Raw genomic sequence first — 27,072 nt, forward strand, 5'->3', positions numbered from 1 at the left:
ATGTGCTCCAAATATTTTTGTGTGGAGAATGGCACATAGATTTATTATGCAGAACATATAATCATATGAATTGACTTAACATTACTTGAAAACAGTTTTTAATTATTAGCGACAAATTAGAGGCAGAATACATAAGTAACAAGATTTTTTTTCTAGTGGCATAAAATTTCAAATCTCATCTGTTGAACAAGTTTAAGTTTAGATTGTAATGTACCAGAGACTTTGCATAGGCAGTGGTTTGGCAGTGAATTAAAATCTTCTAACCCTTGTACACAAAGTGTGTCTACTCAAAACAGCATCTGACAGCTTATTAGGAATCTCCACTCCCAGACCTACTGAATTAGTCTATATTTTAATACTATATCCAGGTGATTAACATGCACATTAAAATTCGAGAAGCATCAAACAATTTCTTTTGGAGAGGTGACCTTTTGTGGGACTTTATTGCATGGCCTTCTTTCTGAAAATATTTTTTTAGAAATGTCAACCCTCTTATTTTCAGCTGTTTCTCCTACACTTCTAACACTTCTTCAACTCATGTCTCAGACTTTGGAAGTTAGGTTGCTTTATAGCAATTTACAGCCTCACTGGTGAATAAAAGATGGCAAATGAATGCTGATTCCTTTGTAGATTCCAGACACAGGTTAATTTTGCTTAGTGAACATGTGCACTGAATCATGTGGTGTGAAGGTGAACAAATATTTATTTTCTTTGTGTATTTCACTTAAAAAGAAAATATAAAGCGTTTTTTTTTAAAAATATGTTTTTATTGATTTCAGAGAGAGGAAGGGAGAGAGCTAGAGATAGAAACATTGGTGATTAGAGAGAATCATCCATCAGCTGCTTCCTGCATACCCCCTACTAGGGACCAAGCCCGCAACCCGGGCATGTGCCCTGACCAGCAATGGAACCCTGAACTCCTAGTTCATAGGTCGATGCTCAACCACTGAGCCACACTGGCCGGCCAAAACTTATTGTTTAATTTCTTAATACATCTGAAGTTTCTCTGAAGTCTTCTGTGTTGTGTAAACATTGTTACTTAAGAAAGAATAAGTGCTGTTGTTGAAGAAAGCCCCTGAACCTTCCTGTACATTCTTGCTGCGTGTGCCAGATTGGAGGACTTATCCATCTACTAATATGAGCCACTTTCCCAGGAGAGTTTGCAACAATATTTGCTGCTTATTCAAAAAGTGCTGGGCCCCTGGCCCAAGGCTCCACAATAGTAATGCATCCTGAAGATGCAGGTGTCATCTGAGCCCTTTGTGTTTCCCCATGGGACTTTGGAGTAAGGGGAACTGATAACAAATATACTCCTGCTGCTTGCTGTGCCTATGTAATAAAGACCTTTGTTTCAGACGCATGAGTCTTGTGTCTTCAGCCAGCATCCTTGAAGCAGTAGTATGCTGATTTCTTAGCTTTCAGGCTCTTTACAGTTCTTGAGAGTTGGAACCTGTTAAACTTGATCAACCTAGATATGGTTGCTATATTCTATAGCACAGATGTTAACGTTTTTATTGCAGATAGTGATTTTTTTCTTTCACACTTATAATCTTTTCTAACTAATATATTGCTGCATCATTTAGACATAGGAGGTGGATTAACTTTTCCTTGATGAACTTTTGTAGCTTTTTGCGATATGTTCTAAAGATGTTGCCAACCAATCTAAAATCTATTAGTTGTTTTTTCTCTTTTCTCCTGATTTATTTTTTTCTTTTGTGAAGAAGAATTAAATTTAGGTATTGTTTCAGTCCCTTTCTTAGGGGGTATACATTTGTCAGATGGTATGTTAGAGAAGCAACCAGTGGCCAGAAACTAGAACAATAACTATTTCTATAATTGGATCAAATTTGTGATATTCGATTCTTTAAAACTAAATTAATGCTATGCTTGCACTCTAAACCAAAAAGATCCTTACTTCTAGTTGTAATTTTTAAATAACTCTGATTTTATGTTGAGGAAAAAGAATAATGAAGTACTTATTGATGTTGCTTTGGAAGTTTAAAAACAAGTCTCTTTTGTATAAGCAATTTCAATTCAATATTTTACTTCATTATTTTACTTTAATGTATTTTATCTTTCTACTCACTTTTTAATGCATATACATCTTTTAACTTATTAGATTTATTTGAAGTAAAATGAAGAATATGAGTTTCAGAACTAAATAATTTCTACCTTAAGAAAACAGTATGATATACTAAGTAAAATACTTGAAAATGTAATTGCATTACTGTTTTAATTTGTGATGGTTGTAGATTCATATACTGTTGTTAGAAATAATTCAGAGATATCTTGTGGCCCTTTACCCCATTTCCCTCAATGCTAGCATCTTGCAAAAGGATAGTACAGTGATTCAACCAGAATATTGATATTGAAACAGTCAAGATATAGAACATCTCCATCACCACAAGGATCTTCTGTATATTCCTTATATAGCTACACCCACCTCAGTTCCCTTCTTAACCCCTGGTAATCATTAATCATTTCTTCAGTTCTATAATTCTGTCATTTAATGTTATATAAATGGGGCTATAGAGTTGGTATGTAACCTTTTGGGATTATCTGTTTTCACTCGGCATAATTCTCTGAAAATTCATTCAGGTTGTTCCATTGTCAATAGTTTTTATTTTTTTAATCTTTGCCTGAAGATACGTTTATTGATTTTAGAGGGAGGAGAAGGGTGAGGGGAGAGAGAGAGAGAGAGAGAGAGAGAGAGAGAGAGAGAGAGAGAGAGAGAGAGAGAGAGAGACTTTGATGTGAGAGAGAAACACTGATCTGGTTGCATCCCTTACATTCCCCCACCAGGAGTCAAACCCACAACCTTTTGATGCTCCAGCCAACTGAGCCACTGTGCCAGGGCTATGTTTGTTCTTTTTTTATTGCTGAGCATTATTCCATGGTATAGATGTACCACAGTTTGTTTAACCACCCGTTTATGGACATCTGGATTGTTTTAAGTTTGGAACTATTATGAATAAAACTGCTCTAAACATTTATATACAGGTTTTGTGTTAGAATAATTGCTTATTACTCTGGGATAAATGCCCAGGAGTGCAATTGCTGGCTTGTATGGTAAGTTAACATGTTTATATTTTTAGAAACTGCCAAGCTGTTTTCTAGAGTGGCTGTTTCATTTTACATTCCCGCCAGCAGTATATGAGTGATCTAGTTTCTGTGCGTCCTCACCAGCATTTGTGTCATCACTATGTTTTATTTTAGCCATTCTCATAGATGTGTAGTGATGTTTCTTTGTGGTTTTAATTTGCATTTCCCTAATGGCTATAGATGTTGAACCTATTTTCATGTGCTTATTTGACATCTCTATATCCTCTTCAGGAAAATATCTCAATGTCTTTTTTTGCAATTTTCTGATTGGATTCTTTGGGTTTATTACTCTAACATTTTGAGAATTCTTTATATTCTAGATAATAGTTCATTTTCAGATATGTAGTTTGCAAATATAGTCAATGCTCATTATTTTATGGAATTTCTATTTGCAAATTTGTTTACTTGTTAAAATTAATTTGTAACCTCGAATCAATACTTGTGGTGATTTTACAGTCATTTGAAGACATGCACAGAGCGGGAATTTTGAGTCACCTGACATGCACATTTCCAGGTGTGGTTAAGCAAGGTGATGCTCTGCCTTCTTGTTTTAATTCTCATATTGTAAATAAGAGTTAATTTCATAGATTATTTCATACCATACTTCTTGTATCTTTGTACTGTGATGTGCCCTACAGAGAAAATACCTGCTTTAGATAAGCTTTGTTCAGGCATGAGTGATAGTGCTATATTGGGCATGAGTTCAATTTTAATGAATCACTGTGTATTAAATAAGGTGACTTTAAACAGAAACACACATAAAACAAGTTTATGTATTGATCGGTTGATGATAATGTTGTTACCAGAGAATTGTAGGAATCTGTATTTCAGTTTTAGCTGATTCAGTGTTCATGGAGAATTCGTAGAACATAGTTACCGTGAATAATAAGAATCAGTTGTATAGTCTTTTCATTCACTTAACAGGTCCTTCACAGAGCAAAAGTTTTTAATTCTGATGAAATCCAGCTTATCAATTTTTTCTTTTATGGATCATGCTTCTGATGTAAAATCTAAAGACTGCCTAGTCCTACACCCTGAATATTTTCTTCTATGTTTTTCTTTCTAGAAATTTTACAGCTTTATACTTCACATTTTGAATTGTTTTGTATAAGGTGTGAGACAGGCTAAAGTTCTTTTTTTGTCTATGGATATTCAATTACTCTGCTACCATTTGTTAAAAAGACTATCTTTTCTCCATTGAATTGCTTTTATACATTTCTCAAAACTCACGTGGGCATATATGTGTGTCTGCTTTTGAGTTTTCTGTTTTGTATCATTGATCTGTATGTTTATCATTCTGTCAACACCACATTGTTTGGATTTCTGTAGCTATATAATAAGTCTGGAAATTGGGTAGGCTGATCCCTCCCACTTTATTTTTCAAAATTGTTTTATCTACTCTAGTTCCTTTACTTTTTCATATATTTTTTCCATATGTATTTTATATTTTTTTAAAAATAATCTTGTGTATACCTAAAAAAATCTTGCTTGGACTTTAATAGGAATTGCATTAACCTGCTTATCAATTTGTAGAGATAAGCATCTTTATTATGTTAAGTCTTACATGAACATAGTATTTCTTGCTTTTCTTTATGTCTTTTATTTCTTTCACCAGTGTTTCATACTTTTCAGGTTACAAGTCTTGTATACATTTTGTTAATTTTGCACCTGAGTATTTCATTTGCATGAGTTGTTTTAAATGGTATAATATTTTTAGTTTTAGCATTCATGTTTATATTACTGTATATAGAAATACAATTGATGTTTATAAGTTTATCTTATATCCTGCATTTCCGGCTGCACTCATTTATTCTAGGAATTTATTTTTTCTTGCAAGATTTTTTGGGATTTTCTGTGTAGACAAACATGTCATCTGCAAAAAGAAATTTTTATTTCTTTTTATTCCCCTTTTCTTATTGCATTGGTCAAAACTTCTAGTACTATGTTGAATAAGACGTTGAAAGTGAAAATCTTTGCTTTGTTCTTAGGCTTATGGAGAAAGCATTCAGACTTTTACCATTAAATATGTTAGCTGTAAGTTTATTGTGGAGGCTTTTTAGCAAGTTGACTAATATAATTGAATATGTGACTGCATTTCAATTTCAGAATGAAGTATTTATTTTTGCTTTTGAACTCAATCTGTTTTTTGTGCGATTTTTTGCCTTATTTGTCATGGTGCCAACCACTAGAATTTGTGTAGTTAATTAACATTAAATAATTTAAGTGCCCTAACAACATTATTCAAACTCTCCAAATATAGAGTAAAAATTTATCCTCGTTGATCCTATGGAGAATGTTGTTTTATATGTCCAGGCTTAATCCCCTCATCCTCTCCCCACTCCCCATATTGCTGCCTGATTCCTTAGAAATCTTTCTTTGGCCTTGCTACTATAATTGGTTATGCCTTCTCTTTTCATGTGCCCACTTAAAATCCATAAAAAACAAATTAGTTTAGTAGTTGCAAGGGGCTGAGCAGAGAGAAGGGAGGGAAATGACTGCTAATGGGCCTGGATTTCATTTTGGGAGTGATGAAAATGTTCAGGAATTATAGATTGGTGATAATTACATTACTTTGTGAATAGACCAAAAGCCACTAAGTTATATACTATGCAAGAGTACATTTTACTGTATGTGAATTATATCTTGCATTAAAAAAAGTAAATAAACACACAAAATGTGCAGTTAGTGAAACTTACTGATATATTAAATGAAATCTACTTTAAATATTTTATTGATCATGAAAACCTATCCATCTATACATCTAAGAAACTTGATTTAAAGGGGGGCCAAACACATGGTGACGGAAGATGATTTGACTTTGGGTGATATACAGATCATGTGTCATAGAAATGTATACTTTAAACCTATATGATCCTATAAACCAATGTCACCCAATAAATTTAAAAATAAATAAAAAGAAAAAATGAACATATATTTAGGAATAATGGTATGCTGGACCACATCCTGATGTTTACTTCTTATAAAGTGTATTAGCTTTCTGATTCCCTATAAATCAGAATTTTACAAGGTATTTCTTTCAGTCCACTAAATGGAATTTTTTTTATTTTAAAAGAGTTGATGTAGATTTTAAAAAAACCAGAACATTTTATGGGCAACACAAGGGCTTCTTTCTGTGAAATGGTTTGAATATTTTAGATATAAGGACTTTTGTCATTTAATAAAGTTAAAATAAAATGCATTGGTCAGTAGACTACTGATGCATTGTTCATTAGATCACTAAACAACAAATGCTCTCAGAATAGAATTTACTTAATTCAGACATTTGATCTGCCCTTTCTAACCCTTGATAGCACTCCAAGGTTTTGACGCTACATGTGAGAATGCAAGATAAGCCTAAAACTTGGATTCTTTCTGAAGGTATAATGAGCTACTACCCCAGCCATTTGGCACATCACCCATGTTATTTTAGAAAAAAAAAAAAAAAAGCCTTTCAGTGGAATGGGATTATTTTACTTTAGCGGTTTTCTATGTTATAAAGTTTAATTGCAAGTTTAAATGAACAGAAGTAAATTTGTGCCCATATGGCATTAAAGTATGTTAACTTTAGGGGAGAGAAATAATATGAATAATGCTTAGAGATGTTTTTCTGTGCCAGAAACAAAAGCATAACATTCTTAAAATTGTATTTTCACTGAATTGTACCTGTCTAAGAAAAGAATAATATGTTTTATGCTTTTTTTTTTTTCTTGCATCATGGGTAGTTCTAAAAGTAGAATAAGATTTGTAGCCTAGTAATGGTTTTACAAGCATCATAGTAGCTGGGCAAATAACCTATTGTAAATTTTCTACATGTCTATGGATGTCATTAAACACAAGCATATTGTATTTCAGAATCATTTAGTCATCTTCACTGTTACTAACAGTTGGTGTATTAGTTCACATTAAATGGAGTATCTCTTTAAACTATTCTTGGCATTTCCTAGATTAGATGAATTATGAATTTGATTATTAAAATTAACCTTTTATGTTCATCTGGTATGTTGTTCTGAGCCAATGTCCTTTTGTACTAAATCTTTATCTTTCTGTGCTCTGGAAAAAAATCTTTATTCAGGTAGATATTTAATGCAAAGTATATTTTGCATGAAATGTAGTTTGCAATATTTGCAGTTTGTTTTTACATGCAAATATTTTACAAATATATTTTGCATGAGCCAGAGGAATGATGGGTTTATTCTAAGTTTGTTCATATTTTTATTTATTATCTTATTTCCTCAAAATTGATTAGGATTTTGGAAATAATAGAAATAAAAACTAGGCTAAATCCTACTATTACCAATAAAGATAAACTATATTTGACTTCCAAAATATATGCTAATTTATACCTCCCCATCACATCTCCATCTCAATACTCTGTAGGTTTTAAGAACATTTTGGTAAATTAGTTAAAGGAAAAAGATTCTAAAAAATCATGCTTGGCTATTATGTCATAGGCAGATGGGACTCCTCATTACACTCTTTATTTTATTCCGCTTCATGAATTTGTCAGTTTTGAGGGTTTTTTTTTCTCTTATTTTTAAAGAAGAGACTGCACAAATTGTTCCTTGAACCTCTTTCTCCTTTGGGGATGTTCTTACGCATCCACACATATCCATATTCGTGTGTGTGTGTGTGTGTGTGTGTGTGTGTGTGTGTGTGTGTACAGACACATATACTATTGGGAATCTCTTTTTGGGTTGTGCACTATTTGATCAGAACAGAGGGATTCCACCCAGCTGGTGTTGCTCAGTGGTTGAACATTGACCCATAAACCAGGAGGTCCCAGTTTCATTCCTGGTCAGGGCACATGCCCAGGTTGGGGATGTGCAGGAGGCAGCTGATCCATGATTCTTTCTCATATTTTCTCTCTCTCTCTCTCTCTCTCTCTCTCTCTCTCTCTTTCCCTTACCCTTTCCCTCCCTCCCTCCCTCCCTTTCTAACTGAAAACAATAAAAACATATTAAAAAAAAGAACAGGGATTCTGATTATTGTACAGTATGATATGGAATTTAGAAAGAATTCTAGAACTTTATTCAGAATAAGTATTTGAGGTCAATATGACACTATTGAAAGTTTTATGGAATACTTTAACTAAAACTGTTAAAAGCCATTGACTAGATGTTGATTTTAAAATATTTTCCAGTGCAGAAAGTTGTGTTTGGCCATTTTTACCAATGAAGTATTCTGAGGTAGAGGTTAACTGATTGCATGGGATTATTCAGTCTTGAATTAAAAAGTCATATATTTCAAGTGCCTTTGAACTCCTTTTCAGAAGTAACTTTTTCTAGGAGGGAGAGCAGATGTAACTTGACGGAGGGAAGAGCAGTTTGTGAAAATGTTTGCAGGCATTGGGTTTTCCAAACCTAAGATCAAATGTGGGTTTTGATTGCTAATAAGTATGTAGACTGTATTACATAAAAAGATTATGTATACTTTTTAGCTTTGCCTTAGGGTCCTGAATGTCTTTTTGAATATAGGATAACTAGTTGAAGCTATGTCAAAGTTCTTAAAAAACATAATCCGGGCTCATCTGTACTAATTTCCCATCTAGTTCCTTGAGCATTTGTCTTCATGTTATACTAAATGTTAAAATCAACTGAGGGACACAACCAGTTTATCAGATAAAGTCCGTGTTTGCTAAATCCTAAATTGTCTGAGCTAGGTATCTTTTGGAGCTTGACAATAAGTCATTCTAACAACTTATATTTAGTAAAGGTTGATTTGGTAGAAAAATAGAGTGTGAGTGTTGACAGTTGGGGAGAAGAAATAGCTGGCAGATCCACCTGTCACACAGAAACTAGAGGTGAAAGGTTCAATCAGGAATTATGTAGTCTGTGAAGTAATAAAGAACTATCCTATTTATTTGTTTACTTTTTAGTATCTGTCTCCTGAGAGCAGATGATTGTATTTTCTCTTCTATAACCCCAGTGCCTGGATCAATGACTGGCACATAGTAGCTTCTCAAGAAATATTTGTTGATTCAACAAACTACCTGACAGAGAGCATGAATTAGGCTTCATATTAAGCAATGTTGTATTCATTGCTGTAATCAGGGAAGAATACTTTATGTGGAGGGTTAAGAATTATTTTTGTTTGCTTTCAAGCAGGATATTACTAAGTTATCTCAGATCATAATTATTTCTTAGAAAATAATCACAAATATATATATATTTGTAAATGAGAAACATTTTCAAAGCATCAGTTCCTTGAATAGAAAAGAATAGTGAAATGGGAAATTTTCACTTTAGGAATGCAATTTCTTTTTCAGGTTTGTAACAGTGGAAGTCAATGGTTATAGAACAATTTAGTGGATCCCAGAATGCAGACTGATCTTAATTGAGATATTAGAGGGGCCTGTGCAAGAATTCAGACTTGAATTGGTGAACCTGTGAGAGTTTATCTGGGATGCCTCAGTGACACTGCACAACCCCTAAATCTTAGAACTAGTCCAACACTCTGCATCCCATACAAACTTTAGCTCCATAAACAATGCACTGCCCATAAATTTATAAAGGATACTGCCCATTTTCTAATGATTTCATAAAGATATCTGTTCATATTTTAGAAACCTGTGTATATCTGTGGAGAAAGTTATTAATTTATTTTTCCTAAGGACAGTAACTTATTTAATGCCTAGATTGTATATGTATGTATGCATGTTTGGGTATATACATTTAAGTAGGTAGATAGGTATAGATAGAGGGATATAGATAATATATATTACTATTTTTTTTAATTGATTTCAGAAAGGAAGGGAGAAGGAGAGAGAGGTAGAAACATCAATGATGAGAGAGAATCATTAATTGGCTACCTTCTGCACACCCCACACTGGGGATCGAGCCCGCAACCCGAACATATGCCCTGACCGGAATCAAACCCTGACCTCCTGGATTAATAGGTTGATGCTCAACCACTAAGCCACACCACTCGGGCTATATCATATATTATTAGATTAAAACTGTCACATCATCCCTAATTAGTGGTTGTTTCTGAGTAGTTCCAAAGGTGATGTGGGCTGACAGTCTTGGTCCCCAGATGTTCTTACAGTCAGTAAAGAAGAGACTTAGTCTCCACATAAGTGATAATTCTTCAAGCATTGTCCATCTATTTAGGGAAGAGCATTTGGAAGAAAATGAAGAAGGGACCATAGTTTTCTGTGACTTTGTCTTCAAATCACTGCATGCCCAATATGGTACTTATCTAGAAGTTTCTTTTAGTTCCAGCAAATCTTCTTTTGTGTTTGTAATGATATGCGACAGGCCTATGAGATTTTTATATTTATCATAAACTATATATGTATATATATAGGGTATCCTAAAAATGTACAGGCACACTTTGAATAATTATAAAGGCAGTATTTATTAATATTCATTTCATATTCAAAAGTGAGCTATCAGCTGTTAAAGTATGTATACATTTGGACACCTTGTATATAATTGTAATAAGAATACTTAACATGAGCTGTATCCTCTTGAAAAAAATTAAGTGCAAAATACAGTATTGTTACCATAAGCACTGTTTGAACCGCAGATCTCCAGAGCTAATTAATCTTATAAAACTGAAACTATATACTCACTGAATAGCAACTTCCCATTTCCCCCTTCACTAGCCCCTGGCAGCTACCATTTTACTTTCTGTTTCTCTGAGTTTGACTATTTCACTCAGCATAATGTCCTTCAGTTTCATCCAAGTTGTAGCATATGGCTGAATTTCCTTCTTTTCTAAGGCTGAATAATATTCGGTTATATTTATATACCACATTTTCTTTATCCATTCATGCATCCATTGATTGGCATTTGGGTTGTTTTCCTATCTTCCCTATTGTGTTAATGCTGCACTGAATGTGGGAATGCAGATACCTTAGACATCTTTTGGATATATACCCAGGGTAGGACTGTTGGGTCATAATTCTATTTTTAACTTTTTAAGGAAGCTTTATACTGTTTCCATTGTAGCTTGCACCATTTTACATTCCCTCCAACAGTGTACAAGGTCTCCAATTTCTCCAATGACCGTGATTATCCCTGAGTGATATGCTTTTGGTGTGTGTGTATGTGTATGTATTCAATATGCATCTGCCTCAGATGGCCTATGCTTATGTTGCTATAATTCTTTCCAAATAAGTTATGAAGGTGATTTACTTGTATCAATAGTAAAAACACCTTGCACTTTAAAAACTGATTTTCTTTTTTTGAAGCTTAATTATTTGTATTACCTCATTTGATTCTTATAGATTTGACTAGTGGTCTGGTGCATGAAATTCATGCACATTAAAAGGGGATTAATTAGAGGAAATATTTTAATATTGCTATTTGCCCTTTCTCTATAATAGAAGTGTCAGAGATGAAAGAAAATTAGTAAAATGTATATGAAAACCTTCCTCCTGTCAGAGTCTGGGGTGCACAGCAGGACCCAGAGTCAAGTCTCTGCCCATCCACGGTGCTTCAAAATCACGAGAGACCCAGACCCAGCCGGCCCCACCCCCACTGGGTGAGATCCAGACCTGGCTGGCCCCACTCTTGTCAAGCCCTGCCGGGCAAGGGGACGCAGCTTTAGGTCCCCTGGCCTGGTGCCAGGCGAGGGACGCAGCCTCAGGGCCCCCGTCAAGCCCCGCCAGGCAAGGGCGCAGCCTCAGGTCCCCCAGCGCACCCTCAGGTCCCTTGGCCTGGTGCCAGGGCGGGCGGCACCTGGGGCGGGGGCATGCCTTGAGGTCCCCCGTCAAGCCCCACTGAGCCGGGGGCATGGCCTGAGGTCCCCTGGCCCGGTGCCAGAGCAGGGGGCATGGCCTGAGGTCCCCTGGCCCAGCACCAGGGTGGGGGGCACGGCCTGAGGTCCCCCAGCCTGGGCTGGGGTGGGGGGCACACCTTGAGGTCCCCCGTCAAGCCCCGCCGGGTCAGGGACGTGGCCTGAGATCCCCTGTCAAGCCCCACTAGGTGGGGGGGCATAGCCTCAGGTCTCTGCTGATTGCTCGTTAAGGCTAGTTAGGGGAACTCGGCCTTTGCTGTGGGTGCAGCCATCTTGTGTTACAGAAGCCCCGCCTCCGCTGTGGGTGCCACCATCTTTGTGACAGCATGATGGTCAATTTGCATATTCCCTCTTTATTAGATAGGATTCTTATGTGTGATCAGTGTCCTCTTAGAGTTGTTACTGATAATTTTCTAAGAAACTATTATTCGTTTTAAATTTGAGCATTATTGTCCAAACTAATCTCTCTGCAAAATTGTAAGCCACTTGCATTGTAAAATCATTTGGAAGTTCTTATTTTATTAAAATAGCTTTGCAACTCATAATTTTTTAAAGTAAACTTCCACTAACATTTTTATGTCAGTGTATTTATAGAAATGAGCAAAATATTTTATAGTAGATGGGGTGAATATTTTATTTTAAGTCTGCAATGCAAAAGAACAACAAAAATGTGTGGGGAATTCTGTTATGATCTAGCAAGTCTGTGGATTTAATTTGAATTCACTGAAGAGAGTGGACGTCGTAGATTTACAGTTAATGAGCCATATTTCTTAAAGTATTCTGTCACTATGGGATTGCATACAGTGAGAATTGACAGTTGGAAACGTGCTGAGATAGGGAAATTAAAAAAACAGCTGTCTCTCTGGGCAAATGCTACCAGCTGGTGAGGCTCTCCAAAGTAAAATATTTTATATAATAAAATAGCTTTCAGATATCACTGAAGTTACATATTATATATTTAAGGTAATTTTTTAAAAGTTTGCTTTTGTTAAGCCAAAATACTAAGATATTCTTTTAGTTTAAGAAGTTTTCTATTTTAATGACAACTAATCTCTTTAGTATGTTTTCATTAAACTAATATATATGCCTTCAGAGTTTACTTTTAGAAATTGTGTAGGACTCATTCAAAAGGTGTTTTGGTTTCTTTCTCTTTTTTTCTTTATTGATTAAGGTATTACATATGTGTCCTTATCCCCCCATTGCCCTGCCACATCTCCACCCGCTCATGCCCTCATCCCCCTAGTGTCTGTGTCCATTGGTTCTGCTTATATACATGCATACAAGTTCTTTGGTTGATCTCTCCCCCTTACTCCCACCCTCCCCTGCCTTCCCTCTGAGGTTTGAAGGTCTGATCGACAGTCTGATCTGTTTTTGTTGATCAGTTTATGTTGTTCATTATATTCCACAAATGAGTGAGATCATGTGATATTTATCTTTCTCTGACTGGCTTATTTTGCTTAGCATAATGCCCTCCAGGTCCATCCATGCTGTTGCAAATGGAAAAAGTTCCTTCCTTTTTATAGCAGCGTAGTATTCCATTGTGTAGATGTACCACGGTTTTTTCATCCACTCATCTGCTGATGGGAACTTAGGCTGTTTCCAAATCGTAGCTATTATAAATTGTGCTGCTATGAACATAGGGGTGCATATATCCTTTCTGATTGGTGTTTCTAGTCTCTTGGGATATATTCCTAGAAGTGGGATCACTGGGTCAAATGGGAGTTCCATTTTTAGTTTTTTTGAGGAAACGCCATACTGTTCTCCACAGTGGTTGCACCAGTCTGCATTCCCACCAGCAGTGCATGAGGGTTCCTTTTTCTCTGCATCCTTGCCAGCACTTGTCATTTGTTGATTTGTTGATGATAGCTATTCTGACAGGTGTGAGATGGTACTTCATTGTTGTTTTGATTTGCATCTCTCGGGTGATTAGTGACTTTGAGCATGTTTTCATATGTCTCTTGGCCTTCCTTCTGTCTTCTTTCGAAAAGTTTCTATTTAGGTCCCTTGCCCATTTTTTGATTGGATTGTTTATCTTCCTTTTGTTAAGTTGTATGAGTTCCCTGTAAATGTTGGAGATTAAATCCTTATTGGAGATAACATTGGCAAATATGTTCTCCTATGCAGTGGGCTTTCTTGTCGTTTTGTTGATGGTTTCTTTTGATGTGCAAAAGCTTTTTATTTTGATGTAGTCCAGTTTGTTTATTTTCTCTTTAGTTTCCATTGCCCTAGGAGCTGTATTGGTGAAGAGAATGCTTCAGCATTTGTCTGAGATTTTGCTGTCTGTGGATTCCTCTAGTATTTTTATGGTTTCCCGTCTTATGTTTAAGTCCTTTATCCATTTTGAGTTTATTTTTGTGTATGGTATAAGTTGGGTCTAGTTTAATATTTTTGCATGTATCTGTCCAATTTTCTCAACACCATTTATTGAAGTAACTGTCTTGATTCCATTGTATGCTCTTGTCTCCTTTGTCAAATATTAATTGAGCATAGTGGTTTGGGTCGATTTCTGGGTTCTCTATTCTATTCCTTTGGTCTATATGTCTGAACTTTAGAATAGAACCAGATTTTTCTTGTTAGGTCTTTGCTAGAATGAAATCTATTTTTAAATGCCATGAATTGTATTAGAGGTGAATCGTTATGATCTCATACTCTGATATAAGATTTAAACCTCTGAACATATAGTTGCTTCTCTTCCAAAAGCTTAAAGTCCAGTGTTAAAGATCTTGGAAAAGACATTATTAATACCCTAAGAGTTGGGAAGGAGGAATTCAAAATTCTTAGCTATGTCTTGAAAATAGGTTGAAATGCCAGGCAAGGAAGGTGTTAAAACTGGGCAAGGAAAGAATGGGCTAGCATTACAGGCAAAGAAACATTATTTGCTAAGGCTCTGTGGTAAAAAAGATCCTTATGCATCTGAGAATTCAAAAGAAAATGTGATTACACAATACAGAGAGTGAGGAAAGCGTGGTATAGGATGAAATTTGAGAAGTAGGCAGGAGTCAGATCTGATAGGGCCTTTCTGGATTTAAAGACTGGGGTCTTATCCTTCCTTATAGCACAGGGAAGCTATTAGATTTGCATTTTTAAAGGGGTAACATGTCTGCTAACAGGAGATATGATCTGAAGGAAATTGGGCTACATTAGATATAGCAGAAGGAGGCTTCAGAAGCAATCCAAAGAAGAGATAATAACCCATTGATAGACTAGAGTGGTGATAGTAGAGGTGGGTAGATCTAGGGATCTTGCAATATTAGCTTGAAGAACTTGATGATTGATTGTAAGGAATAAAAGAAGGACAAAGAGTCATGATATTTATTTAGGCTTTTGGCTCAAGCAGTTAGGTGGATGGTAGTGCCATTATGGAGTTGGTAAGCACACTTAAGGAGAAATAGGTTTGGACATGTGTAGATGGATTCAGTTTGAACATATTGAATTTGAGGTGCCTGTGAAATCGCTGCAAGGAGATATATGTAGTTAGTTGGACACATTTATAAGTCTATGTCTCTGGTAAGCTATTTAAGAAGCTATTTAAGGATGGCTTAAAGGAGGTCTCTTTTTTAGAGCAGGTAAAAGGAAAATGTGTGAGCAAATGATCTGAAGCTGATGTAAATGAAGGACAGCTGGGGATATAGACTGGACTCCAGGGAATGCTAATGGAAAGTTGGAGGAATGAATTTTATTTCAAAGATATGCTGAAAAAGCAGTTACTTCAAAAGATTTTTTAAAGTTTAGAATGTACCCACGAAGAATGAAGTATAAAAGGTTTTAAAGGGGGAAAATTGGGCCAAGATGAAGATGATTTTAGTGAAATTTAAGATGTAGTTCTGACTTAAGAAGATATACACTCAGGGTAAATGTTCTTTAGTTCTAATTAGACAACTGATTGCCATTCATATCATAGTCTCTTTAATGTAAAGATGCTAGAGGAGCCCTTTTAGGCTTAGCCAAGCTGACATTATTGAATAATATTAAACCTTAATTATTAAGAAAATTTTTCTTTTTCTTTTTCCTTCTTTCTCTATACCCATCCTTCCATCTTTCCTCCTTTCCTACTCTCCCGTCATTCCTACCCAGGATGAAGCTAGGATGAAATGTTTAGATAAATGAGACATAAAATGGGAAAAGTGTTTTTCTTTTTAACATAATTAGGTAACTTGCAGGGTGGAAAAAATCATTTTAAATGATTTCTAAGTTCCAAGGTAATAACTTTGTGTAAATTTAATTTTCATAGGATTTAATAAATAATGGTTATGTATGTTTTCCTTAGTGACTATTTTTTGTGAAGCATTAAATAATTTTTAAGATTTTTACTAAACTATGGTACATCCACACAATGAAATACTATGACTAATGAAGAAGAATAAAGGTCTCTGTTTTTTTTTTTTTTTTATTGTCTAAAGTTTTACACATGTCTCCTTTTTCCCCAATTGACCCCTCCCCCAGCCATTTCCACCCCGAACAAGCCCCCGTCGCCCCAAGTGTCTGTGTCCATTGGTTATGCTAATATGCATGCATGCAAGTCCTTTGGTTATTCTCTAACCCTCCCTCCCCTACCATTTGTCTCTAGATCAGTCTATTCTTGTTCATCAAATTATGTTGATCATTATATCCCACATATGAGTGAGATCATGTGACATTTATCTTTCTCTGACTGGCTTATTTCGCTTAGCATAATGTTCTCCAGTTCCATCCATGTTGTTGCAAATGTTAAAAGTTCCTTCTTTTTTATAGGGGCATAGTATTCCATTGTGTAGATGTACCACAGTTTTCTAATCCACTCATCTGCTGATGGGCACTTAGGCTGTTTCCAGATCTTAGCTATTGTAAATTGTGCTGCTATGAACATAGGGGTGCATATATCCTTTCTGATTGGTGTTTCTGGTTTCTTGGGATATAGTCCTAGGAGTGGGATTACTGGGTCAAATGGGAGTTCCATTTTTAATAAAGGTCTCTATTTCTGAGAGAGGAGATCATCAATATAAATTTTTAGATGATAAGTAACACGGTATTTGGTTTTCTATAAAAAAGAGAAGATATGAATACATTGTGCAACACAGTGTGTCCAGTATGCTGTCTTTTCTAATAAACAGAGGGTAATAATACATTTTTATTTGCTTAGACTGCACTAAGAAACACTGGAAGATGCATAAGAAACTAGTACGATTACCAATAAGGGTTAGAATGACGGGGTATACAATGGAGGAAGACGGGTGGGAGTTACACTTCTCAATGTCTATTGTGTTATCCTGTTTTCATGTTTAAATCTTGTGAATTTACTTTCAATACAAAAAGTAATTTTTAAAATATTTTAAATGTATTGCTTGTGTGTTTTTTATAAACTGAAAAGTCACATGTTTGTGAGCACTACCAATTATTTTTCATTCATTCATTGTTCATGTGTATCTACAGTGTGGTTGATGCTACAATAAAGTAGGATACATATAATTCTTATTTATTAAGGGCTCACTTTGGTGGCCAAATGAGAATGTGAGGTAATCACTATGGAGCACTAAATGTCATAAGAAAGACATGTTCATTGGCAGGATCAGTGAAAACTTTAGGTAGGAGGTAGCATTTGAATTGTTTTTTGAGCAATTGGAGAAAAATGGGAAAGTTAAGAGAATTTTAGGTGGGGGATGAACATAGGCACAAACATGGAAAATTATAGGACTTGCTCCAGTGAATCTTTGCTTTTGACAAGCAATGTGGATTACAATTATCCTTGAGAATAGCTGTGGTCTTGTAACATTTCAAGAAATTAAAATATTTTGATGAAAGACAGTTGTTGTTACCCTGTTTGTCATTGGCCACATCTACATTGAAATACTTGTGAAAATACAGGCAGTGTCAGTAGCACCTGAACTAGGAATATGTACAGTATGGGAAATTTTAAAATAGCAATGTATTTTGATATAGTTTTACACAGAAAAGTTGAGTGATTACAAAGACCATATATATTATATATTACATAATTTTTTTTCTGAACCATTTGAGAGAAAAGTTGGAAATTTTATGCCTTTTTACCTCTAATACATTGGTACATATTTCCTAAGAATATTCTTTCATAATTACAGTGTAGTTATCAGAATCAGGAAATTTTACATTGATTCAATATTATCAACCTACAAGTCATGCTTAAAAGTTCGCTAATTGTCACATAATGTACTTGATAGCTGATATTCCTCAACTCCAGGACTAAATTTAGGTTCACACTTTGCATTTAGTTGTCATGTCTCTTTATTCTCCTTTAATGTGGAACCATTCCTTAGTCTTTTTAAAACTTTATTGATATTGACATTTGTTTTGAAGTATAGGACGTTTATAGAATGACCCTCAATTTGAGTTTGTCATATGTATTCTCATAAGTAGATTTAGGTCATGCTTTTTTGACAGAAGTACCTTCGATGTGATCTTTGTCTTCCATGCATGATTTCAAGAGTACACAATTTTGTTTTGCTCCAAATAGAGTTACTATTATTTTACTCTTTGTAATTAATCAGTAATTTGGGGGGAAATATTTCAGACTATGTTCTTTATGAAACTTCCACCTTTTAATTTTAGAATCTATTGCTGATTCTCTTAACTCCATCATTCTGTATGCAATAGTTGGCATACTATTGTAAGAAAGAACTTTCTCCTTTTCTTTTTACTTTATTTATATCATTATGGAATTATCGATTCTTTTTTCCCCCTCCTTACAAAACTTTTATTAATGCCAGAAATGAAATAGTAAAAACACAATGATTTTTTTTAAAACATCAGTATGATTGTGGGTACAAAGATGGTATGAATGGGGACTCAGGAGGCCTTGAGAAGAGAAAGCGGGCCTTTGGGGAGCGTTCAGTCTCAAGTCAGACCTAAAAGGGTCGATTTGGTCAATCCATGCTCGACAGATGATTCTTATTTTATTCAATGGATTATATAATCCATGGCTATCATTATTTTGATGCCTAGATAATTCTAGATTTGGCCAGATGACTTATCATCAAACAAGTTTTGTGTTCTTTTAACATTTATTCATCATTCTTTCAGTATTTTCTTATTTTTTGGTGCAAAATTTTATTTTCTGACTCACCTTGCACTTTCTATGCTCCAGGCCCTAAATCAGCCTTTCTTCCTAGGATCTTTGAATTTCTTTCCATCTTCAGAAACAGCATGGCCAATCAGGGCCTTCTCAGTTTGCATTTTTCTGACAGTTTTCCTATAATCTTCCACTTTTAAGGCTACGTGATTAGATTGGATCCACTCAGATAACCCAGGATAATCTCCCCATTTTGGATTCTTAACATTAATCATATCTGCAGAGTTTCTTTTACCATCTAACGTAACACATTAACAGGTTCTGGAAGTTAAGATGTGGACATCTTTGGGTACCCATGTTTCTGCCTACCCATGTTACAGACAGTGATAACTACCTGGTGCCTGGCTTTGCTGAATCGTTTTTTTTTCTGTTTAGAATACCTCCTACCTTTCCCTCTTTGATTCAGTAAATACAAAAGAGTCGTTACGATTCAGAGTCACAATAGTATTATATCAGATATACTATCTGTAAGTAAATTATAGGGGAAACAGATTCCAGAAATAACTAAAAAAAATATGCTCACAGAGTATTGCTTTAAAAAATAGGAAATCCTTATTTGTGAGTTTATATTAACTGGTCCTAATCCATAGTATTAAGGTTCATACTAGTAGTTATTCACACAGAAACAGGAAGTAAACTATTACTAGTAATCAGTAAAGAGTCTCTTAATTTAGTATAAGAACATTCCAAAATAGAGAGATACTCATTCAGAACAATAAGTGATAATAACTTATATGAATTTGATAATGAACAACATTGCATCTTAATGTGTTATTTCTTTCCTACCTAGATCATCACAAAGTATGTATATGAGCTTCTGGAAAATGACTGTAATTTGAAAAAAATATCTATACCAGTAAGTCCAATTTTTTTTTAATGTTTATACTTCCAAATAAAGTAGTTTTCAATTCAGAAGAAATTTTTTGTTTTAGGTTAACTGTGATAAGTTTAAATATTAAGGTCCTAGTATTTTGATATTGATAAAGATGATATTAAATTCCTGTCAGTATTCCTTATCTCATTGTGTACAATAGTTCCTAAAAAGTGAAAATCTTCAGAACTATTGTGCACAATGGGATGAGGTATTCTACAAAATAGACATGGTATATTAGGTACAACATGGGGAATATAGCCAGTGATATTGTAATAATTGTGTGTGATGCCTGGTGGTACTTGAAGTCACAGAGGGGAGCACTTGGTAAGGAGTATGATTGGCCACTAGGCTGTGTGCTGAAACTAATGCAGAATAATGTTGAATGTAAACTGTAATTGAAAAGATAGTAAAATATAAGTAGGTAAGAAACACTAATACCCGCCTTAAAAAAAATAAGACTGATTTCCATCCTTTTTTGTGAATGATAATGTAATAGAAGGACCACCCTTCTCCACCCTTTCCCACTTATTGATATAATTTATTATTACTTAATTATTTGAAGTGAGGTGGTACACTGGAATGACCCTTATATGTATGTATTCCTAATGAAAGCTCAGCTTAATGAATTACTATTGTTTGAAGATAAATGGACCTGGGACAGCCATTTCTAAACTTTAGTTAATGAAGAAAAAAATATGTTACTCATTATATAGAAATTTTACTAATGGAAATTATCATTAACTTTATACAAGTAAGTTATAGTTACCAACTGCAAAGTCAGAGTTCTGTGTTAAACTGATATACTAGCCAATAACCAGCTCAAATACTACCCTTACTCCTTAATCTTTAGTACCATTACATAATTCAGTTTCATTACCTTGAATTTTCTAATGTTCTCATACTTTTAAAGTTAATATTTCGGGATGTTGAAGTAACATGGCTTATTCATGGTTACCTTAATTTATAGCCCCTTAAAATATTTTAAACATTATAATTAAAAAACCACATTTTTATCTTCTGAAAAAAAAGTACTCTTTCAGTTTTAAAGTGATTACTGTAGAATTTAAATTACCAAGATTTCATTCCTTAAAAAATTGACTGAATTTCTTGGTAATGGGATTTAGTCAAATAGTAAAAAGAAACAGTGCTCGGCCCCCACTGGAAAGTCCAGAGCTAAGATATAGAGATGTCCATTTCCATAGCATTCTGGGCTCCATTAAGGCCTCACTGGCTTTAAGAGGCATTTTTATTTGTTCATGGTTAGAGGTACTCTTTGGTAAATGCATGACTAGAAACCTCCATGGCCTCCTTTTTATTACACACTGACAACTTTGCTTTTTAATTTTTTCTTTTTTTTTTATCACCATTTTCCCGTTTTGGTTTTTTGTTTTGTTTTGAGCCACTTTAACTTAGTCATTCCTCTGTTTTCCTATAATGGTTTTAAGTAAATTGGAATTACCTAGATTAGGTTTTCCACTTTCTCTCATCCTCTTCCTTTCCTCTGTGGCTTCGATCATACCTGCTGTCACTGTAATTTGTTTACTCAGGACATCTCATGCAATTGAAGCTAAAGTGATTCTGTTACACTTCATATCTTTCTTTCTGCATACTTAATTACTACTAATAAAGATACAATTACATAATTTTATTTCTTAGCATGTGTAGCTCTTTTAAAACTCTTTATAATTATGTACTAGTTTAATATTCAATATATATTTTCTGAACCAGGCAAGTTATAACCAGTTATAGGATGCATCGTTAAATACCTTTTATCTAAAGAAAGTCACTGGTGATGCTTGATAAGATTACTTATTCCAAAAGTTTATTCATTCCTTTAGTTACAGAGTGCCTACAATATGCTGTCTCTCCTTTAGGCATTGGGAATGTAGCTAGATACAAACAGGAAAGCTCGTGCCTTCCTAAACTTACATTCTAGTGGAGGAAGCAGAAGGTTCATAAATGGTTATATGAACAAATATGTAAAGTAAAGCATACAGTTTATTAGATTGTGGCATGTGCTATGGAGGAAAATAAAAGAGAGAAAGGAACTAGAGAATTCTTGGGATATTAGTTAAAAGGGGTGGTCAGGGAAGGCTTTACTGAGAAGGTGGAATTTTTTCTTAAACTCTGTGACCATGCTCTTCTTGATGAAATAATTGCCCTTTGTGCTCTGTTTACATGAATTTCTAAGCCTCTGTTATATCAATCTGATTGTTTTAGAAGTAGAGGAATTTTGTTTTTTTTTCTCCTCCCGGGAATATTTGGAATCCAGGGCATTTTTGGTATCTAGAGTTTTTGTTTATTTCTTATTTTGATAACTGCATGGATATATACCATTGATGAAGTAAAGAACTATTGAATTACATAGCAGGTGGACTGACCCTCTCTATTCGAGGGTGCCATCAAGACTGTAGTTTCTGTCTCTGACCAGGCTGCATAGAGGCTTCCATTCCTAATTACTTGCCACTACTGCTATGGAATGTCACTCAGTGCCTGCTGTGGCGTATGTAGTTAATGACTGGGGAGTCATCCGTTCATTTAGTCTTTCAAATCTAAATCATATATCATCTAGTTTAAACCTAAATATTAAGTACAATCAAAATGAATAAAAATATTTACTTTTCATCCATAGATAGCTGGTACATAAAATAAGGTTATCATAGTACACAAATAATATTCCCTTATTAAATAGTTATTATATAACCTTATGTTCATACTCTGAATGAAATTTTAAAGTCCATTTACATAGAACAGTAGATTTTTGAATTTTTAATAGTTTCCCCTCCACCTTTTAAAAGCTTAGTGGTATTTGTACGTAATATATGATTTTCCAATAGATATATCCTCCAATTGGGTCTTTCTGTTTCTATTTTAGGTACAGTATTCTTCAATTATAGAATTATAGACTTTACTAGTAGCCCATTTGCAGGAAAATCCTGCAAGCGGCCGCGTGCGCTGCCGCTGCCGCCGCCTTTATGGCCACCGGGTGGCACCCGCTCGCCACTGCCGCCCGCCCCGCTCCGCCCCGTTCCACCCCGCTCTGCCCTGCCCGGGCTTTCCCTCTGGCAGCCACCTTGCTTTCCGCTTTTCCTCCCTCTTCCTTCTAAGTTGTCTTCAGTCTTCACTCCTCCCTCTCTCAGCGTATGCAAATTAACCGCCATCTTGGTTGGGTAATTTGCATACTCACCCTGATTGGCTGGTGGGTGTGGCTTTGGTGGGTGGGCATGGCTTGGGCGTAGCGAAGGTGCGGTCAATTTGCATATTACTATTTTATTAGGTAGGATAGCTCTGTGACCTTGGGCAAGTTATTTAAATTCTTTTGATCTCAATTTCTTCATCTATAAATGAGTATAATAATAATACCACCTTAATGGTATTGTGATTGAGAGAATATTTTAAAAACATTTGCATAGTATCTAGACAAAAATTAGTTATTCTTATATATAATGACACTTAATACCCTGTATAATAAAAGCCTAGTATGCTAAGTGTCTGGTATTCCGATCATCTGTTCAACCAATCAAAGCATAATATGCTAATGATATGCTAAGACCACTCAACTGCTCACTATGACACGCACTGACCACCAGGGGGCAGACACTCTGACCAGTAGGTTAGCTTGCTGCCTGGGTCCGGCCGATTTGGGACTGAGTTAGATGGGCTGGACACATCCTGGAGCCCTCCCACGGTCCCTCCCTGGCCCTGTTGTGCACCAGTGGGGTCCCTCAGCCTGGCCTGCACTCTCTTGCAATCTGGAACCCCTTGGGGGATGTCGGAGAGTCAGTTTTGGCCCAATCCCGCAGGCCAGGCCAAGGGATCCCACTGGTGCACGAATTCGTGCACCAGGCCTCTAGTACAACAATAATATAGGATACATATATTTCCAATATTCTTTTTTCATATTTTTATACTATCATGTCTTTTTTTACTCATCTACTGTATATGTAATTGTTACTCTCTAATGAATATTTTAATTTTAATTTAAACTTTTTTACTCCTATAATTCTGTAATAACCATTTTATAATTTCTAGTAAGCATTATTTGTGGGGTTTTTTTCATTTCTATTTATGCCTGATCAGAAAACATTTATTTATTATTTAACTTTTTTTAATTACAGGTAGATGCCTCTGAGAGTGAACCAAAGAGTTTTATCTTTATGAGTGAGGATGCTTTGACAAATCCACAGAAACTGATGGTTTTAATTCATGGTAGTGGTGTTGTCAGGGCAGGTCAGTGGGCTAGAAGGCTTATTATAAATGAAGATCTGGACAGTGGCACACAGATACCATTTATTAAGAGAGCTATGGATGTAAGTGCACTTTCTTTTATATTTTTTTGGGGGGGTCATTTTATAGCTCTGCTTTATTATGTTTATAATTTATTTTATCATGTTTCTTCTAACATATCTCCTATACATACTCTTATCCTTAAATTGTTATTATTTATTTGTAATGAAAAATTGTTCTGCATTATTTTGCAGTTACAATAAAAACAAAATATCTTAAGTGTATAAAATTTAGATAATGTCCTTGAAATGAATATCTTTTATTCTTAATTTTTTTGTTTATTATTATTTGAAATATCACTTAAACTATCAACTACTTATCAATAATATTGAAATACTTCTGAAAAAAATATGACTGCTTTTGTAAATCTTTTCCTACCTAGTTTAATGATGTTAGAAACGAAAGGATATCTGCTACTTGAAATTAATCTTTTATTCTTTTAAAGAAGAGATGGAATAATTCAGTATTTTTAAAGTTATTTCTTTTATATGTGCCTCTAAATTTAACTCTTTAGAGGCACATATAAAATGCCTTAAGCATATAACATACATACAAAATGGTAAATTGCACTATTTACTGAATTACTTTTTTGAATTTAAACCTTTTAGAAATTGGTATTTTAAAATCGTGTTTAAGGTTTTCTTTCCTATAATAGTGAAATTGATTTTTTTTTTCTGGCCTGGTATTCAATATCTAACTGTTAGGCTACTTTTGTTTTACTGACTTATTCTTAGGCTCTGTTGAATAGCCAAATTTTGTAAAGTATGGATTTCTTTTATATATAAGTAGAGTTTTGCTTCAGAAAAAAAGTAAAGTGGCATCTTGTATAATATAAAAATATAAACTTTATTTTTGTAATTAAAATTGGGAAGGAATTCTTTGATACACTGATGATTTATGACAAAGGTCAAAGATAATATGTTCTCTACTTTGTTAATTCTGAAATGTTAATACAGTTGACCCTTAAACAATCTGAGCATTAGGGCAACTGTTACCCCATACCTGCCCCGTGTGCAGTCCAAAATCTGTATATAACTTTTGACTCACTCAAAACTTAACTATTAATAGTCTACTGTTGACCAAAACCTTACCTATAACATAAACAGTTGCTTAACACATGTTTTGTATGTTATATGTTTTATATACTGAATTCTGACAATAAACTAAGCTACAGAAAATAAAATATTATTAGGAAAGTTATAGGAAGAGAAAGTACTTCACTACTATACATATTTATTGAAAAAAATCCACATATAAGTGGATCTGTGCAGTTCAAACACATGTTGTTCAAGGGTCAACTGTATTTAAGGCCCAACCCAACTCTTAAATCATATTTTGGTTAATAGATTTTGAGGCTTTTAAAATGCTGTAGGTAGAATTTTGTAGGTGAATTGCATATTTTTTTCAGTCTTTATGAATATGCAAAGAACATAAAGGCATTACTACTTTTGATTGGTTGCAAACTTCATTGGTGTGGTTTTAGTAGAACTGAACTGCGTAACTAAAAATATTGAGGTTTATATTGGAGTAACTCACATGAAATATTATTTAAACTGTTTCATACTTCAGGATATGAATAATGAATGAACTTTCTGACAAAGTAGTTTGTGGTTAGAACAGACCCTGTTGATGTATTTTAACATTATACTAGTACATGAAAAGTGATCAGAATTCAGTGAATATTTGAAAATTTAATTTAGTAAAGAAAATCAGATGTTTGTATGTTTGAGAGCTAAGTGAAATACTTTATGTAATTATATTGTTCCTGCTACTATATCAATTAAGCCTTTCCCATTCTTGATTTTTTTTATTGTTGCATAAGGTTTTTTGAGGTGAAGGGTGTCAGTGGGAATTCATACCAAACATCTTTGAATTGACTATCTGTTAATATCCCAAACAGGAGGGAGCAAGTTTGTTAGTGACATTAGAATAGTCAGTCATCTTGTTCTTGTAAGTAGGAATAGTGTTTTGGGGGATAACATTTCATTACCTTGACTTTTTTTTTTTTTTTTTTTTTGCTTTTCTCAATCATAGCAACTCATGATTCCTTGAAAAAAATAAAATAAAAAGCAGCTGATTTCGAAATACTTTTTTAGTATTTAGTATATTCAGTATGTTGTGTACTTTGAAAATTTTAATTTATATACTTTATTCTTTTATTTTATAGTAACTGAATATGAACTTTATTGTGGTAATTTTCTACATACTGAATATTTTAAAATAATATTTCTTTTTAGTCAAGATAAAATTATTTTATTATTTGGGTTTTACCTTTTCATAATGTTTCTCTGGTAGTTCTTCAAGGGCTGCTCTGTGTTTGTTGGGGTTAGGGGTCAGTGCAGGGGGACAAGTATGGAGAAAATGGAACCCTAGTGCACTGCTGGTAGGGATGCAGATTGGTACAGCCATAGTGGAAAACAGTGTGGAGTTTCCTCAGAAAATTAAAAACAGAACTGCTTTTTTGACCCAATAATCCCACTTCTAGAAATATATCCTAAGAATTTTGAGACACCAATGCAAAAGAATGTATGCACCCCTATGGACATAGCAGCATTATTTACAGTAGCCAAGATCTGGAAACAGCCCAAATGCCCATCAGTAGATGAGTAACCAAGAAAACAGTGGTAAATTTACACAACGGAATACTATGCGACCATAAAAAAGAAGAAAATCTTTTGCAACAGGATGGATGGATCTGGAGAGTATTATGCTAAGTAACATAAACCAGTCAGAGAAAGACAAACACCATATGATTTCACTTACATGTGGAAACTCATGAACAAAATAAACAAACAATAGAAACAGACTCACAGTTATAGAGAACCGACTAACAGCTGTCTGAAGGAATGGGGATTGGTGGGGCTGAGTAGAAAAGGTGATGGGATTAAGCAAAAAAAAAAAAAAAAAAGTCACACACACACACACAACAGTATGGTGATTACCAGAGCGAAAGGGGTGGGGGGAAATAGAAGAGGGTAAAGGTAGA

The 27,072-nt window shown here is 34.6% G+C and overlaps 1 protein-coding gene across 5 annotated transcripts in view; it reads left to right on the forward strand.

Moving 5' to 3' along the window:
• The window catches only part of ARB2A (ARB2 cotranscriptional regulator A), a 372,775-nt gene that overhangs the window by 72,870 nt on the left and 272,833 nt on the right, over positions 1–27,072 (forward strand). For all 5 annotated transcript variants that reach the window (XM_079790343.1, XM_079790345.1, XM_079790347.1 and 2 more), the window contains 2 exons: positions 19,716–19,781; positions 23,918–24,109. In XM_079790343.1, the coding sequence (XP_079646469.1) occupies positions 19,716–19,781; positions 23,918–24,109 (258 nt within the window). The remainder of the gene's footprint in view (positions 1–19,715; positions 19,782–23,917; positions 24,110–27,072) is intronic.

Source organism: Cnephaeus nilssonii, assembly GCF_951640355.1.
Source record: "Cnephaeus nilssonii genome assembly, chromosome: 2".
NCBI classification, from domain to species: Eukaryota; Metazoa; Chordata; class Mammalia; order Chiroptera; family Vespertilionidae; genus Cnephaeus; species Cnephaeus nilssonii.